This window comes from Bubalus bubalis, chromosome 2 (assembly GCF_019923935.1).
Source record: "Bubalus bubalis isolate 160015118507 breed Murrah chromosome 2, NDDB_SH_1, whole genome shotgun sequence".
NCBI lineage: Eukaryota > Metazoa > Chordata > Mammalia > Artiodactyla > Bovidae > Bubalus > Bubalus bubalis.
Genome location: NC_059158.1, coordinates 158,817,201 through 158,835,111, shown reverse-complemented (window position 1 = coordinate 158,835,111; position 17,911 = coordinate 158,817,201). Strand labels below are relative to the sequence as shown.

Sequence of the window (17,911 nt, the reverse complement as noted above, 5' to 3'; positions counted from 1 at the left end):
ACCCTCTTCAGGTTCCCTTTATTGTATTTCCATTATGTGTCTTGGATCTATTTCTGTACATTTTCATTATCACTTTTGTAATTCAAGCCACAACACTTTTTCACCTGGACTTAATGTTCCTTATATTCTCATTTGTAAAATGGGAATGATCACCTTGTTGGACTGCTATAAGGATTAAATGAAATAACCATGGTAAGCACATTACATAAAGTAAATAGCCAGTGAGTATTAACTATTATTGTAATTGTTGTTATAAGCGGAATCACTTCAATACTGTCCTGTCTGGTTCTAATTTCTTTCATTCTTGCTTCTGTCACTCTCCTTCCCAAACCCAAGCAAAACACATCACTTTTCCATTTAGCAGTAACATGTAATTTGTCTGCTTAAAAACCTTCAGTGGATTTCCCATGACTAAATATTTATTACATTAGGGTAAAATTCAAAATGTTTACTACAGTGTGTAAGATTCTGCATAACCTGATTCTTTCCCACTTCATCTTGCACCATTCTCTTTTCCCTCACTAAACTCCAGCCACAATGTTTTTCATTTGCTTAGTTACACAAAGTTATTTCCCACTACAGAACCTTTGCATGTTGGTTATGGACTGTTCCAGAATGACTATCTCTCAATTAACTCATTTTTCAATTTTCATCTGAAGTGGTACTTCCTTAGAGAAGCCTACTCTTGATACTCTTTAACCTGTATCCCCCTGCTGCTGCTAAGTTGCTTCAGTCGTGTCCAACTCTGTGGGACCCCATAGATGGCAGCCCACCAGGCTCCCCCGTCCCTGGGATTCTCCAGGCAAGAACACTGGAGTGGGTTGCCATTTCCTTCTCCAGTGCATGAAAGTGAAAAGTGAAAGTGAAGTCGCTCAGTCGTGTCAGACTCTTCGAAACCCCATGGACTGCAGCCCACCAGGTCCTCCATCCATGGGATTTTCCAGGCAAGAGTATTGGAGTGGGGTGCCATTGCATTCTCCGTGTATCCCCCTACCCAATCCTAAATTAGGTACCCTGTGATAATTTCTCACGATGCCCTGAACTTTATACCATATTCAGTACTTTTAATTATATATTTACTTGTGTGATTATTTAAAGTCTATCTTCTAGAATATGGGTTAGAAATTATTTCATTTCTATTTCTCAAGAATTTGTTGAAATGAATAAATAAATTGGAGCTTGCTAGAAGAACCATCATGTCTTTGGGAAACACCAGCTTACTGATATTTTTGTCATCTGATGACAAGCACCTTTTTTCACTCCACAGACAAAAGATGCAAAAAGACAAAGTTTACCTCTTTGGGCAATATTACCTGTTCCTAGATCATAGAATCATTCAGGTTTTAGATTCTTTGAATTGAAGAAAAATTTCATTAAGGTCAGCTTCTCTTTTTATTTTCAGCCACCACACAATTTTATCTCTTTGTGCATTAGTTTTATGGCTCATTTTAGGAAAGAAAGCCCTTAAAAATCAAAGCAGTGATTTGCATATTTTAACAACAGGTTAAACTGCAAGACCAGTAAAGAAGTTTCCAAAAATACATAAAGGAAAATTTCATGTTTAAGTAAGTGGCTGGTGGTGGCTATGGAAGAGAATACCAAAATTTAATAAGTTGTGTGTGTAGAATCGGAGAAGGCAATGGCACCCCACTCCAGTACTCTTGCCTGGAAAATCCCATGGATGGAGGAGCCTGGTGGGCTGCAGTCCATGGGGTCGCTAAGAGTCGGACACGACTGAGCAACTTCGCTTTCAGTTTTCACTTTCATGCATTGGAGAAGGAAATGGCAACCCACTCCAGTATTCTTGCCTGGAGAATCCCAGGGACGGGGGAGCCTGGTGGGCTGCCGTCTATGGGGTCGCACAGAGTTGGACACGACTGAAGCGACTTAGCAGCAGCAGCAGTGTGTAGAACAAAATTTGTGTAGAGAAATAGAAAATTAAAAAAAGGAGTGCCAAACACAGAAGCATTTGGATTTGATAGGCAGTGATGAGCTGTTAAAATGTTTGAGAGAAAGTTTCAATTAGCAAGACGAATAAGTTCTAAAGATAAGCTGTACAACATTGTACCTATAGTTAACAATACTGTATTGTACGCTTAAATGTTAAGAGGGTAGATCTCATGTTAAATATTCTTACCACAATAAGATTAAAAAAATTTTTTAATGTTTGGGAGGGGAATTAGCCTCAGTAGCAAGTATTTTAGGATTTACTAAGTACCCATTGTTTTGTTGGAGTTAAAAAGAAAATAAGACAGGTCCCCTCCATCTCCCCCTTCCCCTTGAGAGAGAAAGTTGAGAGAACTTGCGCACGCTTTAGTTTGTGTGCTAAGTCAATTCAGTCTTGTCTGACTCTTTGCCACCCCATGGACTGTAGCCTGCCAGGCTCCTCTGTCCATAGGATTTTCCAGGCAAAGATGCCAGAGTGGGTTGCCATTTCCTCCTCCAGGGGATCTTCCCAACACAGGGATCAAACCCACGTCTCTTATGTCCCCTGCATTGGCAGGTGGGTTTTTTACCACTAGCACCACCTGAGTTGGTAAGAGATTTTTCAAAAGTCCTTAGAAAAGGTTATTATAGGATAAAGGATTTGTTGGATAGAAAAATCTTGAGAGAATGAAGACTGGAAAGTGGTTGTTACAAACCTTTGAGGATGTAGTATGGTAGCAGTTAAAAACAGGAGATCTGGTATGTCTCTTACTGACTCTTAAGTAACCATGGATAAATTACGTAATCTAAGCCTCAGTTTCCTCATTTGTAAATTAGTGATATTAATAATCCCTGTTCTTCGGGATTATTGTAAGGATTATGAAATATTGCATGTGTGGTGCTTCATACTGTGCTTAGTAAACGTTGCATAATAAATAATAGGTGGGAAGGATTAGCAAAGTGATGTGTTTCTGAATTAGGGTGGTAGTGATGAATGACTGTTTGAAATAAATAAGAACAAGGCTAAATCTGATGCAGAGATTTTTTTTTTTTTGCCTAAATGACAGTGGAAAGACAAATGCAGGAAAGTCTGGGGAATCTCTTAAGAGGACTTGGACTGTGTCATGTTCACATTTGTGTCCCTACCATAGTGCCATCAAATTGGAGTAACTCAATAAATGATTTTTTACCAAGTGAACAAAGGAGTTTAGAGTTGATGTTGTAACAGTTAATAAGATAGTGAGAAAAGTTTGGGTAAAAGAACTTCAGGGAAAGTTGAGGCTTTTAAGAGGCCTAAATTTGAGAAACAAGCCCATGAATTTAGTTTTAAAAGAAAAGTAAAAACCAAGTTTACCCACCTTTTGAAATTTGTATCAACATCTTTTGGAAGTGGTGTTTTAAGATTTAAAACCATGATATGTAACAATGTTTGTAAAGTTAATAAAAGGAATACTGCCTTTTTAGTTTCAAAATGTAACAGGAATAAATAAACCAAATAGGTGCAGGCTCTGGGAGTCCCTTATTTTGCACAGCAGATATATTCCTAAAGTTGTTGAGTTTGTGTGTGTGTGTGTGTGTGTGGTATGTGTACAAGTGTATCTTGAGCATTATACTTTAAATGTTTTTAGTAGTTTGTGAGTTTTAAATAGAAGGTTAATCCTCGTTGTGTAAATGAGCACTTTTTGAAAATTGTAATTTTGTAAATGAGATTTTTTTTTAAAAAGGCACACTTATATTTCCTTTAGCTGAGTTGATGGCACCTGGAGAACTGGCATAGCTGCAGAATATGAGTAGTTCCCCAAGAAGAGTGCATTGCCTTTGGCACAAGGATCAGAATAAAGGTGAACTGTTATTACATAGGGTTTTTCAGTAAAAGTCTCTGAAAAGTAAGTAATGTTTTTATTTTGGATATATATGTTTCCAAGAGTATGCTAACTAGCAAGAACTGACCATTTTCTTCTATTTTGTAGCAGTAATTTTTGTGTTTTCGCATGCTTTCTTAAACCACAGAATACCCTCTGCATAAGAATATTTTCAAAGCAGTACCTGAAATAAGAGCATTTAAATAACTGTAAAGGGTATAAAAACATTTTTGCCAATGTTATTGAGCTTTCACAGATGGCTCAGAATTGAAGAGTGATTTCAAAAATGATGAAGAAATTTAGGGAAAAGCAAATCTCTTTGGATATACCTAAAGAATACTTGGTTTTTCTTGTACTTTGTCTTCCTAATATCACTTTGACAGTGAATTAGCATTACAGAGTTTAATGAAACCTTGTCTTTGTTAGGTTCATAGAAAGTTGAACTGTTACTGGATCATGCTAGATACTTGATGGGAAACTTAGTGTTTTTTTCTCTTAACCAAATAGGGCAAACTGATAATATGATCAGTGTACAAAAGTAAATGCAGTTAACTCATTTAGTGCAAGAGCAGACAATGGACTGGATTGAGAGAGACATTAAGAAAAAATTGTATTGATTCTGCCAATTTTATGTCTTGTACCTTTTAGGTTTTTCTCTTAGAAGAAAGAGATTACTAGTAGAAATGGTTAAGAAAATGTTCAATATCTGAAGTAAAATTTTATGCACTTAACCAAAACTCATCATCAGAATATTTGAGAATTATATCTAGAGAAATCATGTATTACATGTAGAGAGAATTATAGAGGGAAACAGAAGTAACCAATAAAGTTTTTTCCTACATACTTTATTGAACTTTGAAATCTTTATCTCCAAATCTTGTTAAATAATCTAATTTTTAAAAATATGTTTTTGTTGGAGGAATTCAAGGTCAATGTCCTTTATTTACTTTTTGGTCTGTAAGGAAAACACTGAGACAATGGGGTTTTAACTATTCCCTTATAATTTGGCATCCTAAATGTATAAGAAAAGATGAGATAATTTGATAAGTCTCTTAAAGTATAGTTTCTTCATTGAGCAGTAGATTATGTGAATCCCAGTTTAGACAAGTTTGCTAATGTTTTTTGTTTTAATAACGCATTCTGTAACTGCATATTCTTGTTTTTCTCATTGATATGTGGACAGCTTTGCATTTAGGAGAAATTCAGATGCACATAGAAAAAGCCTGGAAGTAGTTTTCAAAGAATGAGATATACAGTACAGAATGATGCTCCCATAAAGAGCTTAATAAATTTAATCCTATACTGGCCATATAAAAGGGATTTATGGTTCTAGTATCTGCTGCTGTATATTTTAACTGGAAAATGATAAAATTGATTGTGCTGATTTATTATTCTTGAATAATGACGTGGTTTCTTATGTGCCAGACACTGTCCTAGTGGGGATGCAAAGATAAAGAACATATTCCCTGTCTTCAAATAACAGAGTTTTCCATTTTCATTTGGCGGCTCTCTGTAGGGAGCACTGGGGTGAGCTTCTCAACATCCATCATACCCCAACTGATAAGTCTAGGACAGTTGGGCCTGTCTTCTATCCCACATAGAAGAGAGAGACAAAGAGGTAAATAGATAGTTTATAATACAATGTGATGAACGCTCTACTAGAGGTAAGTGCAGGGTACAGCAGAAGAGCAAAGCATTAAATGCTCTCCGTGTGTATATGGGATGAGAGAGTAATTGAAAGATAGCTAGAAAGGGCTTCTTAGAGAAGATAGTATCTAAATTGACTTTTGATTTTATAGCCAGGAGAATTTAAAAGGGGAGGATGGGGAGAGTAGGTAAAAAATCCTCCAGATGTAGACCACAGTGTGTGCAAAGGTATAGTGGCATGAGAATATATGCCTTTTTAAGGAAAATTGTAAATAGTTTAGATGGCTGAATTTGGAGTTTATTGGGGTTAGAGAGGTAAGCAGGGCTTGAATCATGAAGGGTGTTTATGTCATGTGAATGAGTAGATTTTATTGTGAAGGCATGTGCTGTGTTGTGCTCAGTTGCTCAGTCATGTCCAACTCTTTGTGACCCGATGGACTGCAGCCCGCATGGGGAGCTGTTGAATGATTTTGTGGATAGTGATGTGAGTTGATCTGAAGTTCATTATGAAGATGTCTGGAAGGTATATAGAGGTTAAATTGACAACTTTACCTTGCATTTCCAGTCCAGTACTAATAATCATAAAGAGAGGTGTTAAAGATAACTCATGTTTCTGGCATGGACAACTGGAGTAGGAGAGGGATCACATATTCTTGGCAGTGCTATGAGACAGAGTGGAAAAAATCTCAAGGTTATATCCAAGCAGTAAAGCATTAAATTATTAATTGTAAAAAAAAAAAAAGGCATTACAAACACATTGCTGATTTTGTAGTTACTAGTTGGAACAAAATGTCACATTAACAAACAGGTCTGTGAACAATAGTGGCCTCTATTACTTTGATGGATTCATACACCCAGCTAATTAGAGTATATAAATCTGGCCACAGTTAGGCACTCAAAAAGTTCAATCACTGAATAATACTAGAGGACTTTCGATGTAAAACACCTTAAACAATTCAAAGTGTTTTCATTATCTCTCTTTAAATTTATTCCTAGTTGTTTGATATATAGCACCTAGGGGCCTTGAACTAGGGTTCTCCAGTCTATATCTTACCTCTAGGTGGGTTTTGTTTGATTTGAAATTTTGAATTCATTGTCCAGAATTTAAAATGGGCAGTTTGACATAAAAATTTGATTGCATTTTCTTGAAGAATTAGATGATCTGGTAATGCTGGGTTCATGGCAAAGCTGGCTAGCTTTGAATAGAAGTGTTCATATTTTGCCTGTCGAAATCGTTTGTGTCACCTGTTTAGCCTCTATAGACAGTGAGTTGGTGACCGTTGTTATTTGTCTGCGATCTTTGGAGAAAGATGTGTTGCAAACAAGGAATAAATTCAGAAAGTGGACACTAATTTCATTCATATTGAAGCTGCTGTCTATTGAGTGCCTAATGAGTTTTAGCAATATTTCATTTAATTCTGCAACACTGTAGCATTGCTGTTTTACAACTGAGAAAACTAGTGGTGAGGAAAGGTAAGTTAAAAGTTAGTAAGTGACAGAGCTGGCTCCTGATACCTAGATCTAGTATGTTTTTCCTTTGTACATATATTACTGTTTTTATCTTTTCTAGTTGAGTTGTTCAGGCAGAGGCAAAGTTTAATGGTTTTTAACGTATTAAATTATAAACAAGAATCTGTATTAGAGGCCATGTTTCTAGAGATTTGAAGGCTGTAGTGTAAATTTTGTTTTAATTTTATTTGATTGCGTATATGTGTATCACACACTATTTGATAATCATTTTCTGCTGTTTAATTGTATTTACTTGCTGACATCTGTTAAGCTAGTTTTAAGAGTCATAGACATTATGTCATATCTATAAGTATCAGAAGTTCACTTGGGAAATTTGAATATTTGTGAAAGATAAAATTGGTAAAAATTCTTTCCAAGAATGGTAGAGTTAAACATAAATGGTAGGTGGATCTTAGGGAGAGGGGTTTTTTGGTTAGTTTTCCCTAGAGAATAAATGATTTTCTCAATGTAGTTGTTGAGGTTAAATTAATTTGATTATTCTCACAATTATTTATTCATATAATATGTTTTATACATGTGGATATGCTTAGGTGATATGATTTGATGTTTCAATAGGAACTCAATTCTAAAGAATGGAATCAGCTGACTGAATTATTTTTTTTACTTATATTTGAAATTCAAGATCCTTTAGAATCATGAAGGAAGGTAAAAGTTGGCCATATTGCCATGGGCACTCACATTGAGAATGGAACCTTTAGTATTCCTGATTGTCATGGTTGGTAATGCTGCAAAATGCAAAATTTAGACACTAAATGGACTCAGGTACATGGCTAAGGAGAGAGCATGTACAGAAAAAATAAAAGGTGGGTAAATTCAGTCACTGAACATCAGTGACTCCTTCATTTGTTCTTCTTACCAGTGCTATCCAGCTAATCAGAGCCTTTAAGGGTTAATAAAAGGTAGTTTATTGAAAATGGAGAAAAAGACGTATGATGGTTCATTAAATCTTCTCTTTCAAACTCTTGTTTTAATCACTAGTAAGTTGTAACTTATTATTTTATTTTATTTTTCTTCCTTAGACTCTGTCAGGTGAAGGTGTATTTTTTCTTTTTAATTTGGCTAGAAGCAATTTATTTTTAAAGAAAATATGTCTCCTCTGAAGATACATGGCCCTATCAGAATTCGAAGTATGCAGACTGGGATTACAAAATGGAAAGAAGGATCCTTTGAAGTTGTGGAAAAAGAGAATAAAGTCAGCCTAGTAGTTCACTACAATACTGGAGGGATTCCAAGGATATTTCAGGTATTACCAAATTTTGATTTGGAATAGACCTTCAAATCACATCCTTTAGTGAACAGCTATTCTCTGCCACACTAAGTATCATAGTACCCCTACTAGATTACTATTTGTTTAATTTTCAGGTCACTAATACTGTTAAAAATTATTCAGCAGAATTGTTGATGGTGTATAATAAAGAGTAGGAAGTAGTCACCATTGTTGAAAAGAAACTGGTGGGAACAGGAAGCTGGGAGAAACTGAGTCTGGATACTGTCTAAGCTATTTTTAAAACCACATTAGGATAACTTCAGTTATGTAGTTATGTCCCCACCCCCCGGCAACCAACATATGTGATAAATTCATCACTATTTAGTATTAGCTTTTAATAGGATTCATTAGTGTCTTTTTAATTTCGTCTTCCTAATTAATCCTGCCAAAGGTTGTGGTATGGACCATTCAGGGATGATATTCAGGGTCATCCTTACAGCCGTTTTCTTCTGTTAACTTTTTTTAAAAAATTATTTGTTTATTTGGCAGCATTGGGTCTTAATTGCAGCACAAGATCTTCTTTGCATCATGCAGGGTCTTTTGTTGCAGTGCAGAGATTCTTTGGTTTTGGTGTGCAGACTTAGTTTGCTTTGCGGCATGTGGGATCATAGTTCCCTGACCAGGGATCAAACCCGAGTCCCCTGCATTGTAAGGCAGATTCTTAACCTTTGGACTACCAGGGAAGTCCCTCTTCTGTTAACTTTTGAAGGACCTCGTTATTTTATCACTGTAAAAAATAATTTTGTTTTCAATTTTATCTTGTACAGCCAAGAATTACTTCTGTTGATATGAGTTGAATTTAATGCCTTACATTTTCTACACTTAAAAATGCTATGTTTGTTAATTAGATTATATAAAAGTGTAATATTCTAAAGTACTCTTTTGAAGATTAATTTATAAAACTTTATGCTTGAGAACTTGAGCTGAAGTAAAGTTTCTATTAATTTTTGCTTTTAAACTATTGAAAATAAATTGGTTATGATTTTATGTATCAAAAGTATTCTTAAATAGATTGTAGGTGGTGACATGGGTAATAGAAACAATAGTTTCTACCACATTCATATACATATGACCATCTCAATGAAAGATTTTTTTAAAACAGAGATTCAGTCTTTCAGTCCTCAACTCAAATTAGCATTCAGTAAATATTTAAATACTTAAGCAAACATAGATCTTTAGAAGCATGATGAGTCTACCTGTGATTAAACTTTTCATCTTGGTTCTAGATCAGTTTTGCATTCAGCATTCATTTGTTAACCACCTGTAGATTACTGTGATGGGTACTGGGCTAAGAATACAGAGCTGAGTGAGGCACTTTTCCTCTCAAACTTAAGAGTAACCAAATGCATTCTCATCTGTAAAGATACCTCAGAGATACTGATGTAACATAAAGAAGGAAGTGTTTTGTGCTCTGAGGATTTAAAGGATAGGTAAGAATTTGCTAGACACAGTGAAGTTAAGGTGAAGATGATTTCTATAATGTACAGACACATGCTAGTGTGAATCAACATTCAGGAAACCAGAAAATTATTTTAAAGTAAATGCACAGTGGAGAGTGAATGGCAGTAGTAGAGGCTAAGAGCTACATAGAAACCAGATCTTGAAATATCCAGATCTTCTTTGTCATACTAAAGGGAACTCAGTTACTAGGGAGCCAAGAATCTTAAGTTTAAATTCCTTTGGCAGCTAGGCAGATGACTTTCAAGAGGTAGTGGGAGAATAAGGACATGTAAGAGGTTATTGTGGGAGTTAGATGAGAAATGAAAATCTTGAGCAAAGGATAAGACAGTGAAAGAAGCAAAAGGAAGAAACTACAGATTTCAAGAGATTTCAAGATTTAACTCTAATATTAGATTTGGGAGGTGAGGGAAAGACCTGCTTGAGTCTAAAACCTGTTTAAATTTGAAATATAAATTAAGTCTGGTAAATTGTTTTTTCATCTTTATCTAAAAATTGTCGTAAGGTCGGTTCAGTTTAGTTCAGTCGCTCAGTTGTGTCCGACTCTTTGCAACCCCATGAACCGCAGCACGCCAGGCCTCCCTGTCAATCACCAACTCCTGGAGTTTACCCAGATTCATGTCCATTGTATTGGTGATGCCATCCAGCCATCTCATCCTCTGTGGTCCCCTTCTCCTCCTGCCTTCAGTCTTTCCCAGCATCAGGGTCTTTTTAAATGAGTCAGTTCTTCGCATCAGGTGGCCAAAGTATTGGAGTTTCAGCTTCAACATCAGTCCTTCCAGTGAACACCCAGTACTGATCTCCTTTAGGATGGACTGGTTGGATCTCCTTGGAGTCCAAGGGACTCTCAGGAGTCTTCTCCGACACCACAGTTCAGAAGCATCATCAATTCTTCTGCCCTCAGCTTTCTTTATAGTCCAACTCTCACATCCATATATGACCACTAGAAAAACTATAGCCTTGACTAGACGGACCTTTGTTGACAAAGTAATGTCACAAGGTCACTTATCCCTAATTTTAAAAATTGTGAGATGCTTTTACTTCTTTCTTTATGCTGTTCAGAGGGTATGTCTTCAGCAAAAGGCAACTTTAGAAACCTCTGTATATGCCTGCTGAGGGAGAATGTTAGAAAATAAGGATGACTGGTTGTGAGAATTATTAAGATAAAGTTCAAGATTTATTGATTTAGTCTTGGAAAAATTTCATTCAAGAAAAAATAAAAGTTATCACTTAATAGCATATATCCAGAGTCTGGAAGAGTATAAGAGAAGTACTGAACCAGTTCTGGGGAGTGGGAGAAGCAAGCTAAGAGAGTTCCAGAGAACTTATGAGCTTTGTGATTGAAAGTTAAGTGAGCCTGCTTAGATAGTTTAAAAAAAAAAAAAAGATGTTCTAATGTAGGTAAAGGTTTATGTTGATGTGTTTTTGAGAAATAGAATTCTTTTCAGGATTATAGTTTGGATCAGAATATCCTTTTTCATTGCAACTACATAAACCACTTCCTAGATATTTTATAAGCTTTTGTTTAAAAAGAAAAAAAACCTCTAATCCAATATGACTTTCTAAACTGGTGATGGTATAACCATCAAGGCTTAGAAAATTAACTTCTTTGTTTTTGTAACTATACCTGAAAATATGCAGTTTCTACCAAAAAAGTCAAGAGTGTTAGGATTACTCTGTAAAATTTTAATAGTGTTTGCCTCTCCTAGAAATGAAATCTTTGATTTAAATGTATCAAGAAATGGAAACTCTTTTTGATTGGATAAAGAAAAAAAAACTAAATTAATATGGGAAAGAGTAAGAAATGTATCTTAGAACGTATAAACTTTAGTATTCATTATACAACTTATTATGCTTCATTATAATTCATTTTTAATGGTACTCTTCTTTTGTGTTGATCAGCTAAGTCATAACATTAAAAATGTGGTGCTTCGACCCAGTGGAGCAAAGCAAAGCCGCTTAATGTTAACTCTACAAGATAACAGCTTCTTGTCTATTGATAAAGTACCAAGTAAGGATGCAGAGGAAATGAGGTTGTTTCTAGATGCAGTCCATCAAAACAGGCTTAATGCAGGTAAGCACTAATCATCCGAGGGTCTAACATTAGCAGTTATAAAAAATATTACTAGATTGTAGGCCAGTATCCCTCTTGAATATTGATGCAAAAATTTCAACACAATACTGCTGCTAAGTCACTTCAGTCGTGTCCGACTCTGTGTGACCCCATAGTCGGCAGCCCACCAGGCTCCCGCGTCCCTGGGACTCTCCAGGCAAGAACACTGGAGTGGGTTGCCATTTCCTTCTCCAATGCATGAAAGTGAAAAGTGAAAGTGAAGTCGCTCAGTCGTGTCCAACCCTCAGCGACCCCATGGACTGCAGCCTACCAGGCTCCTCCGTCCATGGGATTTTCCAGGCAAGAGTCCTGGAGTGGGGTGCCATTGCCTTCTCCCAACAACACAATACTAGGAGACCTAATTCAACATCACACTGAAGGGAGTATACACCATGACCAAGTGGGATTTACTTCTGGAATGCAAGAATAGTTTAAGATATGGGAAAAATCTGGCAGTGTGATACATCAAATTTAACAGAATGATGGACAAAAACCACATGATCATCTTGATGCATTAAAAGCATTTGATAAAATTTAACTTTGTTTCATGATGGAAACACTCAACAAAGTTGGAATTTAAGGAATCTATCTTACCTCAACATATAAGTGCCTTATATGAAAAGCCAGTAGCTCAGTGATAGAAAACTGAAAGGTTTTCCAAAATCAGAATCAAGGCAAGGATGACCTCTTTTACCCCTTCTATTCAACATAATTCCGGAAGTCCTAGGCAGAGCACTTAAGCAAGAAAAAGAAATGAAAAGAATCCAAATTGAAAAGGAAGAAGTAAATTTGTCTTTGTTGTCAGATGATATGATTGTTTATGTAGAACACCCTAAGGATTCCACAAAAGAGTGTGTGTCTAAGGAAGGAGTAGGATTTAAATTACATTTGGGAAAACTTAACTTGTTACATAAATGTTATATAGTTGCTTTTTTATATGAAACTTTTTCTGAGGTTTTATTTTTCTATAAAAACAGAAGGTACCATAGAAATTCAAGTAGTGTGATCAGATTCCCCTACTTCCTCCAACCCCTTTCATGTAAAATGTTTTGATTTTAAAGAACACATATTTATAAGCATCATTTTAGGAGTAATCTGTTGCTCAAAATGAGTTTTTCACTCTTATTTTTATTACTCTCCAGCTCTGTCATCATCAGTAACTTTGTTATTACTGGTATTTTATAGTTAAAAAACTGCTGAGTGTTTTTTTAACAAATATAACACATTAAAAACATTTAGAAAATAAAGATGTAGCAGTGCCTCTTTGCTTGAATTTAATCACTATTTGATAAACTATTGTTTAAAAAAATTTTTTTATGGTTGTTTGCCATTTGGTTCATATTCATCATGTGTTCATGTTACCAAATCTGAATGAACCATGTCAGTTTTCTAAATACTGAATTTTAGAATTGAGTTGAGTGCCATTTAAAAGCTTTAGAATATGTTAGGGATTATGTCTACATTTCTGTTTTATTTTTCTTTTCTTTTTATTTTATTATTTTATTTTCTGTTTTATTTTCTGTTTACATTTTTGTTTTATTCCATCATATTAATTGAACCACTGTTTTAAAAATTGACATATGTAAGAAAGTATGTCTCTGAATGTATTAGAGTGGAAAGCACAGCAGACTGGGGCCCAGATTTGAGTCTGAACAACATGGTGTAATGGAAAAACACTTTGGACCTAAACAGATTTGGGTTTGAATCCTAGCCCTGCTCATTATATCCTGTGCAATTTTGGGCAGTTCCTTTAATAAATGAGTTTCAGTTTCCTCATCTCTAAAATGAATGTTTTCTTACCTTAATTTCAGTGCTTAATAAAAAATTAGAGTTCATTAATGTAAGTCACAACCGATATTTGATAGGTACACAGTAAGTCATTGTGGCTTTTAGAGTGACTAGCTGTGGACTTAACTTATTCTGTACCCTTAGGCAAGTTGTTTTAATCTTTTAGGTTTAAGTTGCCGTAACTGCCCCAAAGTGTAAGTTAATGAATATAAGAACACTTTGAAACATTTAAAGTATAATGTGTGGTGTTTGAAATCAATGGGAAAAAGACTAATGGTTGATGAACAGTGTTGTCTATAAATAGGACAACTAGCTAACGTTTAAGAAGATAGTAAAACTGAGTCCTTATCTTACTCCTTCATCTAAATAGATTTTACACTGATCAAAGATTTCAGTGTTAAAAAAAAGTGATAAAAGTATTATTAGAAGAGTAGAATGGATTTTAACATATTATGTGAATGGGAATGACCTTTCTGAGTAAGACATAAAACCAGAATCAATAAAGGAAAAGATTAATAACTTGGACTGTGTAAAAAATTTAAATGATCTCTGTGACAAGGAAAGAAGAAAAGATGAAAGTATTAGTCACAGTGATAGAGTTAATATTGCTAAATTTTACTGTGTACCTATCAAATACCGGTTGTGACTTACATTAATGAACTCTAATATTGCTAAATACTGACTTTCGAAATCAGTAAGAAAAAGACAGTTCAGTAGAGAAATAGACATATAGGAAAACTCAGGAAGAAAAACAAGTGTCTCATAAATGTGAAAAAATTCTCAGCTTCACCAATAATTAAACAAATCAAATTCTTATCACCTTGGCAGTAGTGTGAGGGGAGGCAAGATATTCTAATATACTTGGTAGGAGCTTGGAGATTTTTTTTTTTTGAGGAATAGTGGTAGTATCAATTTAGTTTAAAATTGTACATCCTTTACCCCAACTATTCTTTTTTTTTTTTTTTCCAACAATTCTTATTCTAAGGAATTTTATCCTATGAAAATTGTTGCAGTAGTGCAAGAAGATATGTAAAAAGATGTTTGGCATTATTTGCAATGTTTCTAAATTAAAACATTCTAAATGATCTTCAGTGGGAAATTAACAAAATTAAAATATAGACTACTGGGAGTTTTTTTTGGCCACCTGCAGCTTATGAGATCTTGAGTTCCCCAGCCAGGGCCACTGGCAATGGAAGCACGGAGTCCTAACCACTGAATTGCCAGGAAATTTCCTTGAAATACTTTCTAAAGTATATAAAAATCCATATTTATACATTACCTTGCATGTCCTTTAAACTAGCATTGATTTCTTTAGAAAAAAAGCCACTTACTCTCTTTGCTGAACTTTGAAAGTTTTGGGGTATGCATTATTAAAAGTATGTCGGTCACTGGTTCTGACATGTGCTTAGCATCCAGTGTCCAAAGTTAGTTCACTGACTGACTTTGCTGTAGTGTTAATTAGCAAATGTTTATACAGGAGAATCTCTGGCGTTCAAAAATTTATCCTTCCATTACATACTTCCAAGTTTTTGCATTGTTACTTAATTTTTTGCTTGATCCTAGCTCTAAATTGTCACTGTACATGTCAGAATTATTTTCTGTTAGATAAGCACTTAGATTTGTTTTATTTTTCCTGTTTCTGTTTCCTTAGTATTAAATAATAATAATGACAAATCTCTTAGTAAAGTAATTGATTGGATTTTTTTTCCCCCCTACCAGCCATGAAACCTTCTCAGGGTTCTGGTAGTTTTGGAGCTATTCTGGGCAGCAGGACCTCACAGAAGGAAACCAACAGGCAGCTTTCTTATTCAGACAATCAGGTATGTTCATTTGAATCTTTCTAGGTTTTTTTTTTAAAGATGATAATTTTAGACATTCTATAAGGTAGTTGCAGGAAGTAGAATTTAGATTGTAATGTCTAATAATTCTGGCATTATCACAAGGATACTTTCCACATACCTGAAATTTATCACAGTGTAGTTTTTGAAAACATAGCTTTGAAGTTAGATGTGGGTTTGAGATTCGGTGCTGCCTCTTACTAGTTATAGGCCATTGGAGAAGCTCCTTCTTAAGTATCTCAAGCCTTAGTACCCATCTGTAAAATTGAGACAGCAAAAATACTTTAAGCATTGCTGTGAAATAATGTGTATTATAAAAATGCTTAGCCCCCAATACCACTAACAAGCCTGTAAATATTTGCTGTTGCTATTTCTTTGATGCTTTTTTGAGTCTGTTCTACATTATGAACTTTACCTATACTATATGATATTAGACTGATTTGTTGGGTCTTCTATTTGCTTTTTAATAGTTTTTCTTTCATAAATATTCAGCCAGTCCTGAGACTTACGTTGCATTATTGCACCTTAGCAGTCCTATGTCTCTCTTAATTTGTCTTACAAAGGTAAACCAGGTGTATAGAGAAACTTTGAAACTCTCCTGTAAGTAATGAATTCTGTTTGACTGTGTAGAGATGGGTTGATTACTTAAACCATTTACTGGACTAAGCAATCAGTGAATAAGATTTCTTTTTGTTAGCTTCTTTTTACAAGTTGAGTGTTTTTTGTTTTTGTTTTTTTAACATTTTAATTGAGGTATGATTGATATCCAGTAAATTGCACATATTTAAAGTGTGCGGTTTGATATGTTTTGATTTATGTACGTACCTGCAAAATCATCACCATAATCAACCTAGTGAACATAGCCATAGCCCTTGAAAGCTTCTTCACCCCCCTTTGTAATCCTTCTCTCCAGCTCCCTGTCTGGCCCCATCCCTAAGCCATTACTGAATTGCTCTCTGTCACTCTAGATTACTTTGCATTTTCTAGAGTTTTATATAAGTGGAATCAGTGTATAATTTTTTGTTTGGGTTTTTCACTCATAATTACTTTGAGGTTCATCCACTTACAGGTAGAAATTTTAAGTGTTAGAATATTTAAATTGTAAGTGTTAATGTATCTAGCAGAAGCAAATATTTATACTTTCACAAATAATGATTTCTATTAATAGTGGGATTATAAAATCAATTTTGTGGGTTGTGACTACCATTAAATAAAATAGAATAGAAAATAATAGAGAACATATTCTACACAGTAAGGATAAGTACTGATTTTTGAAATTTTCTGTTTTATTTGTATGTATGTATAATGGATTGCGTTGTAGAATATTTCTTACTGTGGGGTCATGGTCAAAAAAGGTTGAAAAATATGCAAAACAGTATGCACATAGCATGCTACCATTTGTGTAACTAGAAAAATAAAATACTGATTTTCATTTCCTTAAAAATGTAGAATACTTACAAGGTGTAGGAGGATGGGAAGTAGAAGAACTGAGTGAATGACATTGGGGTGATAAAAGAGACTTCTCAGTATATGGCTTTTAAAATAGTGTTTTGATTTTTTTTTTTTAATCTTGAGAATCAATTATTCATTTGAAAATCAGCTTTTTAAATCATTCATCCAGATGACCTCAGATTCTTTTTTTTTATTCTAAGATTGTAATTCTGTGGAAAGTAATTAGAAATTTTCCATAGAGTTAAAGTGTGTATTCTCTCTGAATATTTTTGCTGTGTTTTGGGGTAGACTCTTTGATTCATCTTCTGCCAGTAGGTTCTGTCTCACCTTCAATCTCCCCATCATTATATGTATTTGTTTCATTTCTCCATACTAGAACCCCCTCAAAAATCATATGCTGTACATGTGACTTGGCTTTTAAATTGTGGCAACCAAATGTCATTGTTGCTCCTTTTTCTCACATTTATGTCACTTTGATGTAATGTGCTGTGCTTAGTCGCTCAATCGTGTCCAGCTCTTTGTGACCCCATGGACTGTAGCCCTCCAGGCTCCTCTGTATATGGGGATTCTCCAGGCAAGAATACTGAAGTGGGTTGCCATGTACTTCTGCAAGGGATCTTCCTAACCCAGGGATTGAACCCAGGTCTCACATATTGCAGGCAGATTCTTTAACAGCTGAGCCACCAGGGAAGCTCACTTTAAATTACTCATAATTGGATTTTCTTTCTTACAGATCTACTTTCATGTGGCTCTTATGTCTGTGAAGTTATTTTCTTTGGTTTTTTTAATCAGTAATTCAGAGCAAATTCTTTTCTGCTTCTAGGTATGCTGTGGAATTTCTAAGCTTACAAGAGTACTATAGGAAAATACATGTCAAGCTCAATATCTGACACTGATTAGAATCACCTAATGTTCTTTAAAAAAAGAAGTACTGATGAATGGAGCTTACCCCCAGACCAGATAGGCTAGAATCTCTGGAGATGGGTCTCCAGTTGTGGATATTTTTTTTAAAATTCCATATATGAGGATC

The 17,911-nt window shown here is 34.9% G+C and overlaps 1 protein-coding gene across 12 annotated transcripts in view; it reads left to right on the top strand.

The window, feature by feature from the left end:
* USP37 (ubiquitin specific peptidase 37) overlaps positions 1 to 17,911 on the top strand; it is an 87,225-nt gene that overhangs the window by 3,372 nt on the left and 65,942 nt on the right. For 6 of the 12 annotated variants that reach the window (XM_044937790.2, XM_044937793.2, XM_044937792.2 and 3 more), the window contains exons 2-5: positions 3,672 to 3,812; positions 7,985 to 8,208; positions 11,593 to 11,764; positions 15,311 to 15,411. In XM_044937790.2, the coding sequence (XP_044793725.1) occupies positions 8,053 to 8,208; positions 11,593 to 11,764; positions 15,311 to 15,411 (429 nt within the window). In that variant the 5' untranslated portion in view covers positions 3,672 to 3,812; positions 7,985 to 8,052. Of the gene's footprint in view, positions 1 to 3,671; positions 3,813 to 7,587; positions 7,769 to 7,984; positions 8,209 to 11,592; positions 11,765 to 15,310; positions 15,412 to 17,911 lie in introns of all 12 variants that reach the window. The other 6 variants (XM_025278256.3, XM_025278255.3, XM_025278254.3 and 3 more) reach the window with 4 other exon arrangements.